Source organism: Medicago sativa, chromosome 8 (assembly GCF_051527215.1).
Source record: "Medicago sativa cultivar Bolivia chromosome 8, Bolivia_mono, whole genome shotgun sequence".
In the NCBI taxonomy this organism is placed as follows: Eukaryota; Viridiplantae; Streptophyta; class Magnoliopsida; order Fabales; family Fabaceae; genus Medicago; species Medicago sativa.
In genome coordinates this window covers 30,922,096-30,938,147 of record NC_140756.1, presented here as the reverse complement: position 1 = coordinate 30,938,147, position 16,052 = coordinate 30,922,096, and the positions used below count along the sequence as shown (strand labels likewise).

General features: G+C 35.8%; 1 protein-coding gene, 1 long non-coding RNA gene and 1 pseudogene across 2 annotated transcripts; all 3 read left to right on the top strand.

The window, feature by feature from the left end:
* Positions 1-1,429: 1,429 nt before the first annotated feature.
* On the top strand, positions 1,430-2,350 carry LOC146898350 (uncharacterized; annotated as a pseudogene).
* Positions 2,351-3,605: 1,255 nt separating this feature from the next.
* On the top strand, positions 3,606-5,583 carry LOC146898349 (uncharacterized). The gene is made up of 3 exons (XM_085733924.1): positions 3,606-4,668; positions 4,933-5,076; positions 5,237-5,583. The coding sequence occupies exons 1-3, from the start codon at positions 3,814-3,816 to the stop codon at positions 5,465-5,467; spliced, it is 1,230 nt and encodes a 409-aa protein (XP_085590050.1). The 5' UTR covers positions 3,606-3,813; the 3' UTR covers positions 5,468-5,583.
* A 2,081-nt stretch (positions 5,584-7,664) lies between these two features.
* On the top strand, positions 7,665-14,481 carry LOC146898348 (uncharacterized). Its single transcript, XR_015023457.1, has 2 exons — positions 7,665-8,078; positions 14,298-14,481. It is a non-coding gene; the product is annotated as an uncharacterized LOC146898348 (long non-coding RNA).
* Positions 14,482-16,052: the final 1,571 nt, after the last annotated feature.

The following is a 16,052-nucleotide window of genomic DNA, read 5'->3' as shown; positions in this document are numbered from 1 at the left end:
ATTCATTCGAAGTTTTATTGTTGTATATTTTAATGTATCCAGTACTAAACTTAACGCACGTGCTAGACTTTCTAGATACGTCTAGTATGGGTGTTACATTTGGTATCAGAGCAAGTCGATTCAGACCGTGCCTTGGGTCATTAAGTTACAACAAAGGTAGTGGGACCATTGGGTTCCGGGTAAATGTTCTATTTGTTGATGTTAGTTGAGCCTGATCAACTCAATTTAAGATTCAACGATTAGAACAGATGCCTGAGAACTGAATAGGACCCAGGAGGAACGAAGTATGTGATGAAGAAACACTGAAAGTGCGAGTTCAGAAGTTTGATCGTGCCAAAAGGTGGCCGGTGAACTAAGCAAGTAGAAGTGTGAATCCTCCGGGAATGTAAGGCATGTTAAGAAGGGACGTTCCGACAATGTCGGGTAAGATGTTAGTGATACTTGCTGTACCCGTAAGTGCAGAAGTTGGATATATTTAAGCATGACCGAAAGTTTCGGTAAGAGTTGTTGTTGGAACGAGTTTATGATATTCTGGGATGCCAGAACAAGGCTACAAGATATTGAGAAGTCGACATATGTTGACGGAGTCTGCAGGCTCTCAGGAATAGCATTATATGAATGGAGTTAAGGACATAAATGTTTGGAAATTTGTGTAAGTGGCAACGTAAAGAGGTAAGCTATTCGTAGTAGAGGAAATTTTATGTTATCAGGATTAAGGCATTGATTTCTTACGTGCCAAGAATTGTAACAAAAAAGGTTGATGTTGCCGTGCATATGTTATAGAATATTTCATGATGCTAGGAATGAATGATGTGCATTGTATACTTGAGAATAAAAAAAAAAAAAATTCATGCAAAGAATGTTTTCTGAAAAATAGAGTTGGAGAAGCTCACCAATAGCGAACATGGGACGAAACTTTCCATTTTTATGAAACCTACCAGTTCGTTCCTATGGTTCGCAATGAATATTGGGGAGATGTCTTCACAATAATGTCTCCACTTGTCGATGGTTACATCCGCAGCCACCAAAGGACAAGAATGATCGTGGGAAACAATTTATTATTGCTGAGGCAGCACCCCCTAAACCATCTCGGCAGAACAATGATGTGGGTGCTTACACTTCGGCCAATGGAAGCATTTGGATGTGGGTTTCGGCTCCGGTTGCTTCAACAGTTACTACCACTCAGAGGGTACCGGTTTCTGCTACTCCTACATCTCTGGTTTCGACTTCACAGGCCATTTTGGCTCCTATTCCTTCCTCTGCATTGAACTCTAATTCACAGGTGGGGCCGATTTCTACTGTTACTTCAACAGTGGCTACTTCTCATACGGACGTCCCTGTATCCATGTCGTCTCTGTCGTCCAACTCTTTCAGCTTTCCATTACACAATGCGTTTGACATAATCTCTCCTGAGGAGTTGCCACGTGTTATGCCAGTGTTAGAGGTTGTTTCCCCTGTTGCGCACGATGACGTGCATCCAGAGCGGTTGAATCAGACATCGCTGGAGGAGTTGTAGAACCCCACACTGGATGATGTCACTGTTACGCTTTATGATGATATGGAAAACAATCGTTCAAGCCCCCGGGAGCTGGGGGAGAGTCCCAAGGGTTCTAACGAGCGTGTACCACATTCATCCCCTGATGAGCACAATGAGCATAATGAGGTGCATGAGGTGTTTGTAGAATCAGTTCAGGTTCAGACGGATACTGTTATTGAGCACGTTGACGTGCATTCTGGGTCAGGCCATTCCTTGGTGTCACCTGTGATTGTAGAGCAGTCCCTTGGTGTAAGCATGCCCACGACAATTCAAGAGGAGCAAGTGGTTGTCGAGTTACAACAACAAGAAGTTCATCCCAGTAAGAATATTCAGCACGGTCTAGATTTGTGGAACAGAGTTCGTGAATATGATGAAAGATAAGCTGCTGAAGACTTCACACCGGTCCTAACAAGGAAGCAGAAACATAAAATTAAAGTACAACAGGTCTTAGCAAAGCAGCCTACTAAAACCCGTTCTCGGGGTGGTAATCATCCGACTGCTCCATGAATTTTCTCTATTGGAATGTTAGAGGTATCAGTAATTCTGATACTTGGATTGTTTTAAAGAATTTATATCTGTCTCACAAACCTTTTCATTCGGGGTTGTTTTTGTTTACTATTTTTTTTTCTTTATGTTTTCTTTTGAGGGTTTTGGTCTAGTCCCCCCTCCTTTGTAATTATTTTCCCCCTTTTTTTTTTTAATAAAATCGCTAGAGTTTGGCGGCATAGGATGGAGGTTTCTCGGGGTGCCAACATAGTTGGGATGTCGATGTTGCCTCTTGACGCCTGTCCTCTCTCCTTGCTTATCAAAAAAAAAACATATTACCTATTTAATGGATACCCACATGATCATGACGTCGACACAAATATCATATTTGTTCAACGGGAGGAGCTCAATAATAATAGTAATAATAATAATAATAATAATAATAATAATAATAATAATAATAATAATAATAATAATAATAATAACAACAACAACTATTGTCATCCCTAAACCCAAGAGTAATTATGTTCCTTTACGTCCCTATGAGCATAGTTCAGTTTGCAGGGACATGCATTGTTATATGCAGGGTTCGGGGTTTGAACCCCAAACTCCCCACATATTCACCTAAAAAAGATGAATTCTAACCACTAGGATACTTGACCCAAAAAATAATAATATTCCTTTACTATCTTTTTTTTTTAGTGTTATTTCTTTACATCTATTAAGAAGAACCACATTAATAATCTTTTCGTGTTTATTCATTTTTTAATTTTATGAAAAGTATTACTTTGCAACTATTGAAATAATAGAGTAATGTGAAAATATAATCATTTAAATCAATTTTGACAACAACTTCTGCCAAGACTCACTAAGAATTTGTTTGATTGTGGTAAAAGTATCCGCATCAGTTATATACATGTTTTTATTAAAAAAATTGGATGTAATAACTAATATCACTAATTAATTTTTGTTTTTTTTCGAAATCATATTCCCTGATTTTTTTTTGTTGAATTTGAAGTGTATTATTAAAACATATAAAGTAAACTCTCACATATGAAAATATAAAATAAAAAAATTCTCTTAAATTTTATTTGTAATGATAATTGATAAAGGGTGACACCACAAGATATTGCGAGATGGATTGTATTACTGTATATTAAAAATGACTATATTGATCCAATTTTTAACAGGTATACACGGTAACGATTATTTTACTTTTGTAAAAAAATTAAAAATTTATTTGGTATGAATCATTTTTTTTTCAAAAGAAAATTATAACAACCAATATCTCTAACTAATTAATATTTGTAAATAATATTGTTAATTATAATATTTTGTTGAGATGTATTCAAAATAAACTTTTTATTTCTAAAAATAGCCAGATAAAAGGAATTTATCTAACTGACTTGCATTTTTAGATTTTCTAATAAATTCTTAACGATTTTTTTTGTTGTTAAACTACTTAACAATATATAAAAACAACTCAGAAACCTAAAAATGTGAGTCAACATATGTGTTGGGATTGTTAAAAAATGTATAAAACATGCAATATCTACACGTCAAAGTTATGTCAATCCTTTAGATTTCAACTATAAAAGTAGGCAACATGCAAGATCTCCACATCTTCACAAAATTGAATTCTACAAGTTTTTAACTTCAATTCCAAGGAGTTCAAGAAGGAAGAAATCTCCACTACGGTATTTTCATTTATTAACTTACACAAAATAATAACAATAGAAGCATTAATCATAACTAATGATGTAACAATAATCATTTGCTTGCAGGTAAACATGAGATTAATCTCTAAATCGTGTATTTTCTCATTATCATTACTTGTGATGCTATCAAGCACAACTTATTCACAACCACAGTCTCCAAAAGTTATCCAATCAACAACATATTTGTCAAAAGAGTTTGAAGTGGGGCCTGGAGAAGTCGCAGATAAACAAATGTATAATATTGAATTTCCAAAGGGTCATGTTGGAATCAAGAGCTTTGATGTTGATCTAGTTGATGAACATGGAAACTCTGTACCATTGCATGAAACTTACATTCATCATTGGTATATTTTAAAATATATTCTAAAGAAGAATATGTCAGTGTCACGAGATCCAAATGATCATACCAAACCTTCTGGGGATCTCATTTACAAAAGAAATGATGGAACATGCAACAAGGGTATTCTTCCACATCAATGGAGTTCTGGAAGTGAAACGCGAGGAACAAGTACAAAACTTCCTTATCCATTTGCGGTTGAAATAGGTAACCTTGCAGATATTACAGAAGGGTGGGAAGAGCAATGGTTGTTGGGTGTGCTGGTCATTGATACACGAGGCGTTGCAGATAAGAAAATTTGTATTCAATGTAGGTGTGACCAGTTTAATCTCCCTGAAAATTTTTATGATGTGACAGTTGGATTCCATGGAAAAGTGACTCCTGAATATAAAGCAGGAGTCCTTTGTTGCCAAGATAAGTTTCAGTGCAAAATGAGAAAGGGATTTCAAGCACCAAGGAGAAATCTTGCCATAAGATACAACATAACCTGGGTTAACTGGGACCAACACCAAATTCCAGTTAGATTTTATGTACTTGATGTCACTGATCGGGTAAAAACAAATGGTTCAGAAACAATCCATGATTGTCAGGTAAGTAAATAATTTAAATTATTATTTTTTAATTTTTGTGGTTAATTAAATTTTGTCACGACCAATATGTGGCTTAGGCGATTGGGTTTGAAAACCTTAGTAGGAGGCTCATTGAAACTCTATTTACTATCAAAGAATATTAAAAACTATCATTTGCATGTAAAAACAAAACAAGATAATTTCTTAAACCTGATGATAATAGTTTTTTTATTACTTTGCACGTTATAAACAAGTGATCCACAAAGTTTTCTAAATTTATTACAGGCAGAGTTTACTATTTCAAAAAATAATAGTACAAACCTATTCCACGTTCAAAAAGCAAGCATCCCTATGAAGAAAGGTGGTTATCTTATCTACGCCTCTGGTCATGCGCATACAGGTGTTATTAATGCAACATTATACGGACAGGTAAAGTTTAATATTATTCATTTGACTAAATTTTGTTAAATTTGGTTATGTTATCTCATTGTATTTTTTAAATGAAAATAAATTTTCTTGATTCCATATATAGTCAAATTAATCTCATGAAATGATTTATTAATTGTTTTGTTTTCCATTAATTAATTAGGATGGAAGAACTTTGTGTACATCGACACCAACATATGGAACGGGAAAAGAAGCAGGGAATGAGGAAGGTTACCTTGTTGGAATGTCTGTATGTTATCCAAAACTAGGTTCAATGAAGATTGATGATGGTGAAACCGTGACCGTAGAATCAATATATAAAAATGAATTTCTCCCTGCAGTTATGGGAGATATGCACTTCTATTTGGCTGATGTACTGCCACAAGAAGCATAGACATCAAACTTCTATAAATTTGTAAATGTTTGATTAGATAAATTAGTCTTTGATACCATTAATGTAACACCATAAACCCAAATTTTAGATACTTAATAAAATAAATTATTTACAAATTATTTTTGCAGCTGATTTAATTTAAGTATAAAAATTAACTTTCAATAAAAAGCTTAGGATGCCACATTTCAATATTTCACAAAACTTTTATATGAAGAATTAAATTAAAATATCTTGGAGTAAAAGGAACCAAAGTTTATCAAATTATTTATGATCTAATAGACAATTGGCTTTATCTCTAAAATGGTTTAAAAAATAGTATTATCGATCCAATAGTCTTACCTACCAAAAAATAGTTCCATGGACACATTCCTTACCCAATTTGAATCATCGACCGACAATATACAAGAATTGTGCTTTCGTAAACATGCACACACAAATAATAAAGGGGTGATTAGTCAAAAAACATAAAAGATAATACATAAGTATTAAGAACAATGAGTATGTAAATATATCGTATAGTCACGGATGCGCATCGTAAAATGCATGGAAATGTGATAATTTTATGATATATATTAATTTTGAACCATGATATTGTGTTTTTAAAATGAGATGTTTGGATGCATTGACAAATAGACGCACTTTGAATAGAACTTGAAGCACTTAGGAACATAGTAACCATGTAAAAAGCATGTGAGAACGTCTCTAATAATGTTAAACTGAAGAAGAGCATAAGGTATCTGATCCAACATGGAATGTTTCACCTAATCCTAGGAAAATCAATTTATATTTAAGAAAGGAACACAAAATCCAATAAATAGGTACACACACGTTATCTAGAAGACATCTCCTTCCATGATATGACACGGATGATCATATGCTCGATCTCCCATGGAGGCTCAAGCAATTACATACACAGTTCAAGATGTATCATATTTCTTTTAAGACACATAACCTATTCACGACCTCATTGATATATTTCTCTCAAACATATACTAATACCTTACGATGCAACACACAGTGCAACCCACATATGAAAAAATCCAACTTATTGATACCACTACTCTCATCACTATGTAAGCTATTTGGTGTATTTAATTATAATTATAATAGTATATTTCTCCTAGAGAACAACTCTTGTATAGTGTTTAATGGCATTCTTAAGTAAGATTCAATATTATATTCTGTTAAATATTCAATATTTTACAATATATTTAAAGTTATAATATTTTGTGAAAATGATAATACTATGACTTCTGTTATTATTTGCTAAAAAAACCTACTTTGATGTAATTATGAAAAAAAAAATGTTGTAGGGTAACATATACTTGGAAACATAACGTTATTTTTTATAATATAGTTATTATTTGCTAAAAAAACCTTACTTTGATGTAATTATGAAGAAAAAAAATGTTGTAGGGTAACATATACTTGGAAACATAACGTTATTTTTTATAATATATTAAGAAACATTATCATTCTTATATGTTTTAGATCTATTTCATGTAGAATATATGTTTTAGATCTTTTTCATGTATAACTACGAGTAGTATGGTAAAAAAAAATTTTCGTACTGGTACCTATAGAAAATTCTCCATTGACATGAGACGGGTAGCTTAATATATATATATATATATATATATATATATATATATGTATGTATATATATAAACTAGAAAATAAATGGATATCCCAACCACCCGTTAATTAATTGGTACATATGTGGATCAATTGTACTCGTGTCAGCGATTATCTGTACCCATTAATAAAATAATAAAAATACTTACACATCCCTTATTAAATATATAATGGCTGATTTTTAAACTATTATTTTGTGGTAAAACATTTTTAAACACGCTAGAGGCAAGGGCATAAAAGTAATTTCACGCAAAAAGGATATTTAAATGGTTTTTGGGAGAAATATCTCATTATCTCAATCTCTTTCTCTCTCTAAGTTGGAAGGAATATTTTCTCTCCCTTCTCTCTCTCCTTCTCACGCCACTTTTCCCTTCTTCTTCTCCATCAATTTTCCAAATCTTCTTCCTCTCCATAGCAAGTGAATGATATTACTCCCTCATGATCTCTTGTACAAGTAGAAGCTTGATTAAGGTTGGATTTCTCTTTTTCCATCTCTCATGAAGTTCATTCCATCTTTTCTCCTCTTCACCAATCTTAATGAAACTTCATCCTCTTTTGGTAAGTTTCCAAACTTGTTCTCTTATGATCATTTAAGATTAAGGAAGTATGGATTATGTTTGATTTTCTTCTATTTCTCCTCTTGAAGAAGTGATTGGAAATCTAGGGTTTGGTGTATGGTGAAGGTGAATCCTAATTGGTGCAAGGTATGGTCTCCACATGAACAAGGTAATAATAATAAGTTTGAATGGATAAATATCTCTATCCTTCCTCACCAAGAATTCCTTTTGACATTATGTTTTGAATATGTGTTTTGAGGGTAATGTTGAAGTATGGTTTTGAGCTTGAAATGGCGTTTTGGTTTGCAAGAAAAGGATGATAGGTTTGAATGGTATGAGTAATGAAGCAAAGGGAGCAAAACTAAGGTTTTGGGCATGTTTGAGCTTGGAGCTTGGAGTTGCTTCAAGATTATGATTAGGTGAGTTCCATAGATAGACTCCCCCCCCCCCTTTGGGATTATGATTATGCCATGTATGTCTATTATGAATAATATGAAATTCTAGGGTTCAAGTATTAGTCTAGTTGCCCCTTTTTATGCCATGAATGCTATACATGATAATTCTTGCCATATACATGTTTTACAAGTTTTATATGATCAATTATGTTCCAATATGCTTAGAGACACTTGGTTTGAGGTTTTTGGGTCAAAAATACCAATTTTAAGTGTTCTGGACTGTCCTAACTCGCCACGGCGAGCAATTACTCGCCATGGCGAGCTAGTACTGCGAATGGGGGGTTTTGCTCGCCCCCAACTCGCAGCTGCGAGCTGCTGCTCGCCTCCCCAGCAAATCTACTCGCCTAGGCGAGTAAGACAGGGAGAATTTCCATTGTTTTGCTCGCTTCAGGCAGGCGTGGGGATTCGCGACGCAGTTTTCTCTGTGGTGTCTTTTTACGAATGTAAACCCCTCAAACCAAGGTCCTAAATGATGATTAAAGAAAGCATGATTTTTATGATATGAGGCAAGTATTAAGCATGTTAGTAAGGCATGGCATACGAGAGAAATCATGTCATGAAACGGGTAGCAAACTATGCATTAAACAAGAGGAAGACTAGAGCCTCGACATAGTCGTTGAGAACTAGCTAGTTAGCAAGATTCCTAGAATGCTAAGACGTGAAGTATAAACTCTTCGCATATGTTAAGAGTGTTTAGCAAGCATGATAAGATGTGGTTTGATTAGTTAATCACTCCACCACGATTAAGTATGTACATGAACAAGTATAAGTTTACCGCTAATCGGATCGACTCAAGGGTCTGAGGTAATAAGCAAGTAAGTATGTATATGTTTATCTTATGCACAACAAGACCATGACTAATAAGTGTAGGTGACATGTCTCTTGATATCCACATCAGGGGGGATACAAGGGGTTCTCATTATGAGAACGATTTAAGCCGTAAGGGACCCGCATGTCACTGAGTAACAAGATGTAGGTGCTCGTGTCTCTTGTTATCCACGCCAGGGGGATACGGGAGGTTCTCAACCTAAGGGGAACGGTTTAAGCCGCAAGGGACCCGCACGGCACCGAGGGAGTCCGATGTACGTACATCGGTCATGTATGGGATTGTACTCGGGGTTACTCCACCCGGGACTATCCATAAAATGAACCAAGATAATTGTTTGTTCAACGCTAACATAATAATGAATGAACTTAGATACGTATATGTATGATATGATTATGATTACGTTATGTTCATGATTATGCAAGAGTGAATCCATACAAGTTTATGTTTAAGAATGAGAGCATTAGATGCTACATGATAATTACAAGGCATGGAATAGAACTAGTAAAGAACTTGATACCGATGACGATCTTAGGATTCCCCTAATCGTCCGGTTTAGAATCGTGCCATGATTATGTTATGTTTAGGCCTTGATACATAGAGGGTATTCTTGGCAATGCAATTTTAGACTCCCCCTCGACCGCCATGATACGTATAGGAAGTGAAGCCTATAACAAGTTAAGATATGATTATGACGGCTCTAGTATGCACTACCGTCTAAGTATGCAAGTCCCCACACACGTATAATCAACCGTCAGGTTGTAATGTAGACACGTGGTGACCGTAGGTTTTCCCTTGAGGTTGCCTATAGCCTAGGATTTAGGGGAACTCACTGAGACATTATGTCTCATCCCAATCCTTATTTGTTTCAGATTATTAGGATGGATGGCAAGCTAGTAGCCGAATGGATTTTCAGCAAGAGCTCGTTCGTACCCGAAGCGTGAAGAATATGGATCTCAAGGATGTATTTATTTTAGATAAGATAATATGTGATGTATTGTTATTGTACGAACGTGTTTTGTTGTATATAAATTCATTTGAAGTTTTTATGTTGTATATTTTAATGTATCCAATACTTAATTCAACGCGCGTGCTAGACTTTCTAGATACGTCTAGTATGGGTGTTACATTTGGTATCAGAGCTGGTCGATTCAGACCGTGCCTTGGGTCATTAAATTACAACTAAGGTAGTGGGACCATTGGGTTCCGGGTAAATGTTCTATTTGTTGATGTTAGTTGAGCCTGATCAACTCAATTTAGCATTTAACGATTAGAATGGATGCCTGAGAGCTGAATAGGACCTAGGAGGAACGAAGTATGTGATGAAGAAGTTTGACCGTGCCAAAGGAGGCTGATGAACTAATCAAGTGGATGTGTGAATCCTCCGGGAATGTAAGGTACGTTAAGAAGGAACGTTCCGACAATGTCGGGTAAGATGTTAGTGATACTTCATGTACCCGAAAGTGAATAAGTTGGATATATGTATCTAACCATGACCGAAAGTTTCGGTAAGAGTTGTTGTTGGAACGAGTTAATGATATTCTGGAATGTCAGTACAAGGTTACAAGTTAGTGAGAAGTCGACGTATGTTGACGGAGTCAGCGAGCTGTCAGAAATGGTAATATATGAATGAAGTTAAAGACTTAAGAGGAAGTTCTATGTTATCAGGATTGAGCCATTGATTTCCGATGTGCCAAGAATTGTATCGAAAAAGGTTGATGTTGCCATGCATATGTCATATAATATTTCACGATGATAGGAGTGAATGATGTGCATTGTATACTTGAGAATAAGAATTTCATGCAAAGAATGTTTTCTGAAAATATAGTTGGAGAAGCTCACCAATAGCAAGCATGGGACGAAACTTTCCGTTTTTATTAGATCTACCAGTTCGTTCCTATGGTTTGCAATGACTATTGGTGAGATGTTCTTACAATAATCTTTTATATGATGAAAATCTTTTACGACATCAAGTAACGAATGCATATCATATCCTAAGATTTTCAAGGAAAAAGACATGGGCAACCATCAACGAAATCGATACGGTTTAAGGTAGCATTGGAAGATAATGTGTTAAGAGTCAAGAACAAGCCAAGATCAAGAATATAGAAGTTACGACATTTAGAAGGAAAGTTACAGATGTTTATGCATGAGGTATGAAGTAGGAAGTTAAAGTGGTGCAAAGTTATGAGGAATCACAAGGTTCGCGGATTATGTGGAATTATGACGTATCTCTCGAATCTATGTTTTGCTTAATAGACTTGCTAAGGCTCGATATGATGTTGAAATATAAAGTTTAAATAATTTTAGAAAGATTTGTGCCTATGGGTGATTGAAGTTTTCTTTAAGGAAAAATTAACGAGCAAGCAATGGTATGGTTCAGCAAAATATAGTATGCGAGAATGCGTGAAGGTACAAGGATTAGATGTTCAAGAAAGATATGTCCAGGTGCAAGATGAGTTTGTCAAAGAATTTGAGTTTACTCGGAAATAAGTTCAAGTATGATATGTATGATAAATACAACCAGCTAGGACGTAAGGTTTACCCCCAAGTCAAGTATTATGAGTATAAGATAAGTTATCACGAGTTTTGAATTTACAAGGCAAGTGTAAGGTGGTGATGTTGGTTGCAACATGGAAGTTCTCAAGAAGTAAGTAATCAAGTGATAAGCATGAATTGAAGTCTCAATTACTTTAATGGATTATAGTATTTGTTTAAGCCAACCGGAGGGAATCAGAGTAGCGTCATGAAAGTTAATCGGTAATCATGGAATATGGAAAACTTGTAAGATTCAGAAGGTTTGACTTGCGACTCAAGTAAAGAATCAAGTTTAGTGTTTCGAAGAAGAGGAACAATGTTAATGTCAAGAGGTTCAAGGATTTCCTACGGATATGTAAGCAAGTTATCATGAGAGAGAAGCAACTTTTAAGTGATGTGCAATGAGATTCATAATCTTGTATGAAATACTTGTTGAGTGAAAACGATACATGTTAAGACATTTCAAGCCATGATTTTATAACTTTTAAAGCTAAGATTAGTATTTAGGAACTTGGGAACGATACTTATTCTTAACTCATGAAATTTTACATTTTCAAAACTGACAAGATACGTCGTAAGTAATCTCACTTAAGACGTACAAGCTTCAGAACCAACTTGTCGTGGACAAGTTTGGGGCGAGCAGTTAAATCTTTTTCAAAATATAGAAACTCGTCTGGTGGTTCTGTGGTACCATTACACAATCAGTTTTGGAAATGATAAAACCTTTTTAGTCATGTGTACATTCGTTCCAAGAACTCGAATACCAAAGTTTAAGAAAAAATTTCTTTAAGAAAGATTTTAGAACACGTATCGTTATCATTTAACAAGAGACGTCACTTGAAAGAATGCCCATGCTATTGGAACGACAATATTCGTATGAAGTCAATATCATGTAGGATACACGGAAGTGTATTAAGAGTATACGATGTATGTGCAAGTGGATATGTTAGAAAGTGTCAAAAGCATGTGAACCACAACGTTGGTTATTAGATTGTCAGATGAAGTGGCTAGTTGATTTCACTTTTTCAGGTCAGGCAATATGAGTTACCCATTAGTTCGGATGCGATAAGAATGCAATGAGATTGCAATGAAGTCGAAAGATTTCCTAAGGTTCTGAAAAGAGATAAAAGATTCATGAAATCGTTTACATGAGTAATACAAGTAAGAAGCATGTGTCTAGAAGTACAGTAAGTAAACTGATGTAGAAAATATACGTTTACCCGATAAGATTATGTATGCATGGAAAGATGATTCAAAGTTACAAGTAAGCACTGCAGGGCAAACCTGGTTTCCGATAGGACTCCAGCTAAAAGGAAAATCCTGATTGTTCATGTTTATGATAAGATACATTTATGAAAGGTTTATGTTAAGCGGGTAAGATACGAGTTCAAGACAATGAGTCTATGTGTAGCGGGTAAAATCCTGACTGCTCGCTGCTGCTCGCCTCCCCAGCAAATCTACTCGCCTAGGCGAGTAAGACAGGGAGAATTTCCATTGTTTTGCTCGCTTAAGGCAGGCGTGGGGATTCGCGACGCAGTTTTCTCTGTGGTGTCTTTTTACGAATGTAAACCCCTCAAACCAAGGTCCTAAATGATGATTAAAGAAAGCATGATTTTTATGATATGAGGCAAGTATTAAGCATGTTAGTAAGGCATGGCATACGAGAGAAATCATGTCATGAAACGGGTAGCAAACTATCCATTAAGCAAGAGGAAGACTAGAGCCTCGACATAGTCGTTGAGAACTAGCTAGTTAGCAAGATTCCTAGAATGCTAAGACGTGAAGTATAAACTCTTTGCATATGTTAAGAGTGTTTAGCAAGCATGATAAGATGTGGTTTGATTAGTTAATCACTCCACCACGATTAAGTATGTACATGAACAAGTATAAGTTTACCGCTAATCGGATTGACTCAAGGGTCTGAGGTAATAAGCAAGTAAGTATGTATATGTTTAACTTATGCACGACAAGACCATGACTAATAAGTGTAGGTGACATGTCTCTTGATATCCACATCAGGGGGGATACAAGGGGTTCTCATTATGAGAACGATTTAAGCCGTAAGGGACCCGCATGTCACTGAGTAACAAGATGTAGGTGCTCGTGTCTCTTGTTATCCACGCCAGGGGGATACGGGAGGTTCTCGACCTAAGGGGAACGGTTTAAGCCGCAAGGGACCCGCACGACACCGAGGGAGTCCGATGTACGTACATCGGTCATGTATGGGATTGTACTCGGGGTTACTCCACCCGGGACTATCCATAAAATGAACCAAGATAATTGTTTGTTCAACGCTAACATAATAATGAATGAACTTAGATACGTATATGTATGATATGATTATGATTACGTTATGTTCATGATTATTCAAGAGTGAATCCATACAAGTTTATGTTTAAGAATGAGAGCATTAGATGCTACATGATAAGTACAAGGCATGGAATAGAACTAGTAAAGAACATGATACCGATGACGATCTTAGGATTCCCCTAATCGTCCGGTTTAGAATCGTGCCATGATTATGTTATGTTTAGGCCTTGATACATAGAGGGTATTCTTGGCAATGCGGTTTTAGACTTCCCCTCGACCGCCATGACACGTATAGGAAGTGAAGCCTATAACAAGTTAAGATATGATTATGACGGCTCTAGTATGCACTACCGTCTAAGTATGCAAGTCCCCACACACGTATAATCAACCTTCAGGTTGTAATGTAGACACGTGGTGACCGTAGGTTTTCCCTTGAGGTTGCCTATAGCCTAGGATTTAGGGGAACTCACTGAGACATTATGTCTCATCCCAATCCTTATTTGTTTTAGATTATCAGGATGGATGGCAAGCTAGTAGCCGAATGGATTTTCAGCAAGAGCTCGTTCGTACCCGAAGCGTGAAGAATATGGATCTCAAGGATGTATTTATTTTAGATAAGATAATATGTGATGTATTGTTATTGTACGAACGTGTTTTGTTGTATATAAATTCATTTGAAGTTTTTATGTTGTATATTTTAATGTATCCAATACTAAATTCAACGCGCGTGCTAGACTTTCTAGATACGTCTAGTATGGGTGTTACATCCGCTTAACTCGAAAAGCAACATGATTTGCCTTGATTTAATCCCAAATCAATTTGTCCTTCTTTTGTTGAAAGATGATTGCCCACTACCTCCATCATCTACAGAGTGGATGCTACACAAGAGTGAAGAGGCGGAAACATGGGAGGATGAATTTTTGGATCAACACGACCATTTCCAAACACTCATGGAGATTGAGAAACAAGAGAGACCAGTTTCACCAAAAAAATCAACAAATCAAGACAATCCTATTATGTTTGATGACACTCTGGTTAAAGCATATGAAGAATTTGAAGATGTTGTGGAACATTTAGACGATTTAATTTCATTAGATGAAATATGACACTTTTTGGTCGTTGTTCATCCGTTTTTTAGTCGATATGCACCAACGTATTTTTTGGGATATATAATGTAATGACCATTTTTTGTGGCCAAGATGTAACTAACCTTTAATGAATTATATATATATATATATATATATATATATATATATATATATATAATAGAGTAGTTAACTGCCGCTGAGGCTAGCGGTGGTTAACTGCTGCCGGGTACCTGAGCGGTGGTTAACTACCGCTGGGGGCTTTTTTGGAATTTTCATGTGTTATTAGGAACTTTTTATCGTCAGAACAACAATTTTCTAAGAGCCCGTCTTTTTATAGTCCGTGCAAGATGGACTCTTAGAAAATTGTTGTTCTGACTATAAAAAGTTCCTAATACCCCTTATTGTAGTTAACTCAAATCCATGTGTCTAAATGGGCTACCTGTTTAATATGGATTCGAGTTTTATTGAGCTGGGTCAAAAAACCTTATTTAAATACAGAACATTATACCATGTATCCCTGCACTTATACTTTCACCTCGTACAAACCTTAAAAAAAAAAAAAAAATCCAATTTTACCTCTTTTGTCATTGGACTTCATCCCTATAAAATATTTTCTATACCGATTTTTTTTTTCTTCAAACAATCAAATTTATAAATTGTAAAATAGAAAAAAGTTTTTCTGAAGAAAAAAAAAACATAATGGAATTCTACAACTTTGAATTTCCACCCTGAGTCTGTTCCCAAATCACTTCCATCTCCGCATCACCTTTACTTTTCCATCGAAGTAGATCTTGCTGGAGGTGCTGACGGTGGTGTGAGGTGTTGAACTGTTCCTGCTCCGTCTTTCCTTGTTCCATTCCATTTTCAGGAGTGACAAACAGAAGGTTTTGTGGTTAGAGCAGTTCGATATGTTGGACCAGGCATATGAAGGATATGGCTTCCATAACTGTGGTCCTCTGTCCATACCTTGTGATGTGTTCCTGTTTGAAGATTTTCTTCTTTCCCTTGGAGGATGAACAATCACACATGGTGGTGGGGTAGGGTGTTTTGTGTGGTTTAAGTGGTGGTTTATATGGTGGTGCTAAAGCGGGGTTTTTGGTGGTGGTGATTGTGGTGGTTTTTAGTGGTTATGGGTGGTTGTGAGATTGGATTCGGAGGCGTTGGTGGGTGGTTCGG

Excerpts from the sequence above, each read along its gene's own strand:
- LOC146898349 (XM_085733924.1), top strand. The coding sequence starts at position 3,814 with ATGAGATTAATCTCTAAATCGTGTATTTTCTCATTATCATTACTTGTG. Across the intron at positions 4,669-4,932 it reads AAACAATCCATGATTGTCAG|GCAGAGTTTACTATTTCAAA; the intron begins GTAAGTAAATAA and ends AATTTATTACAG. Across the intron at positions 5,077-5,236 it reads ATGCAACATTATACGGACAG|GATGGAAGAACTTTGTGTAC; the intron begins GTAAAGTTTAAT and ends TTAATTAATTAG.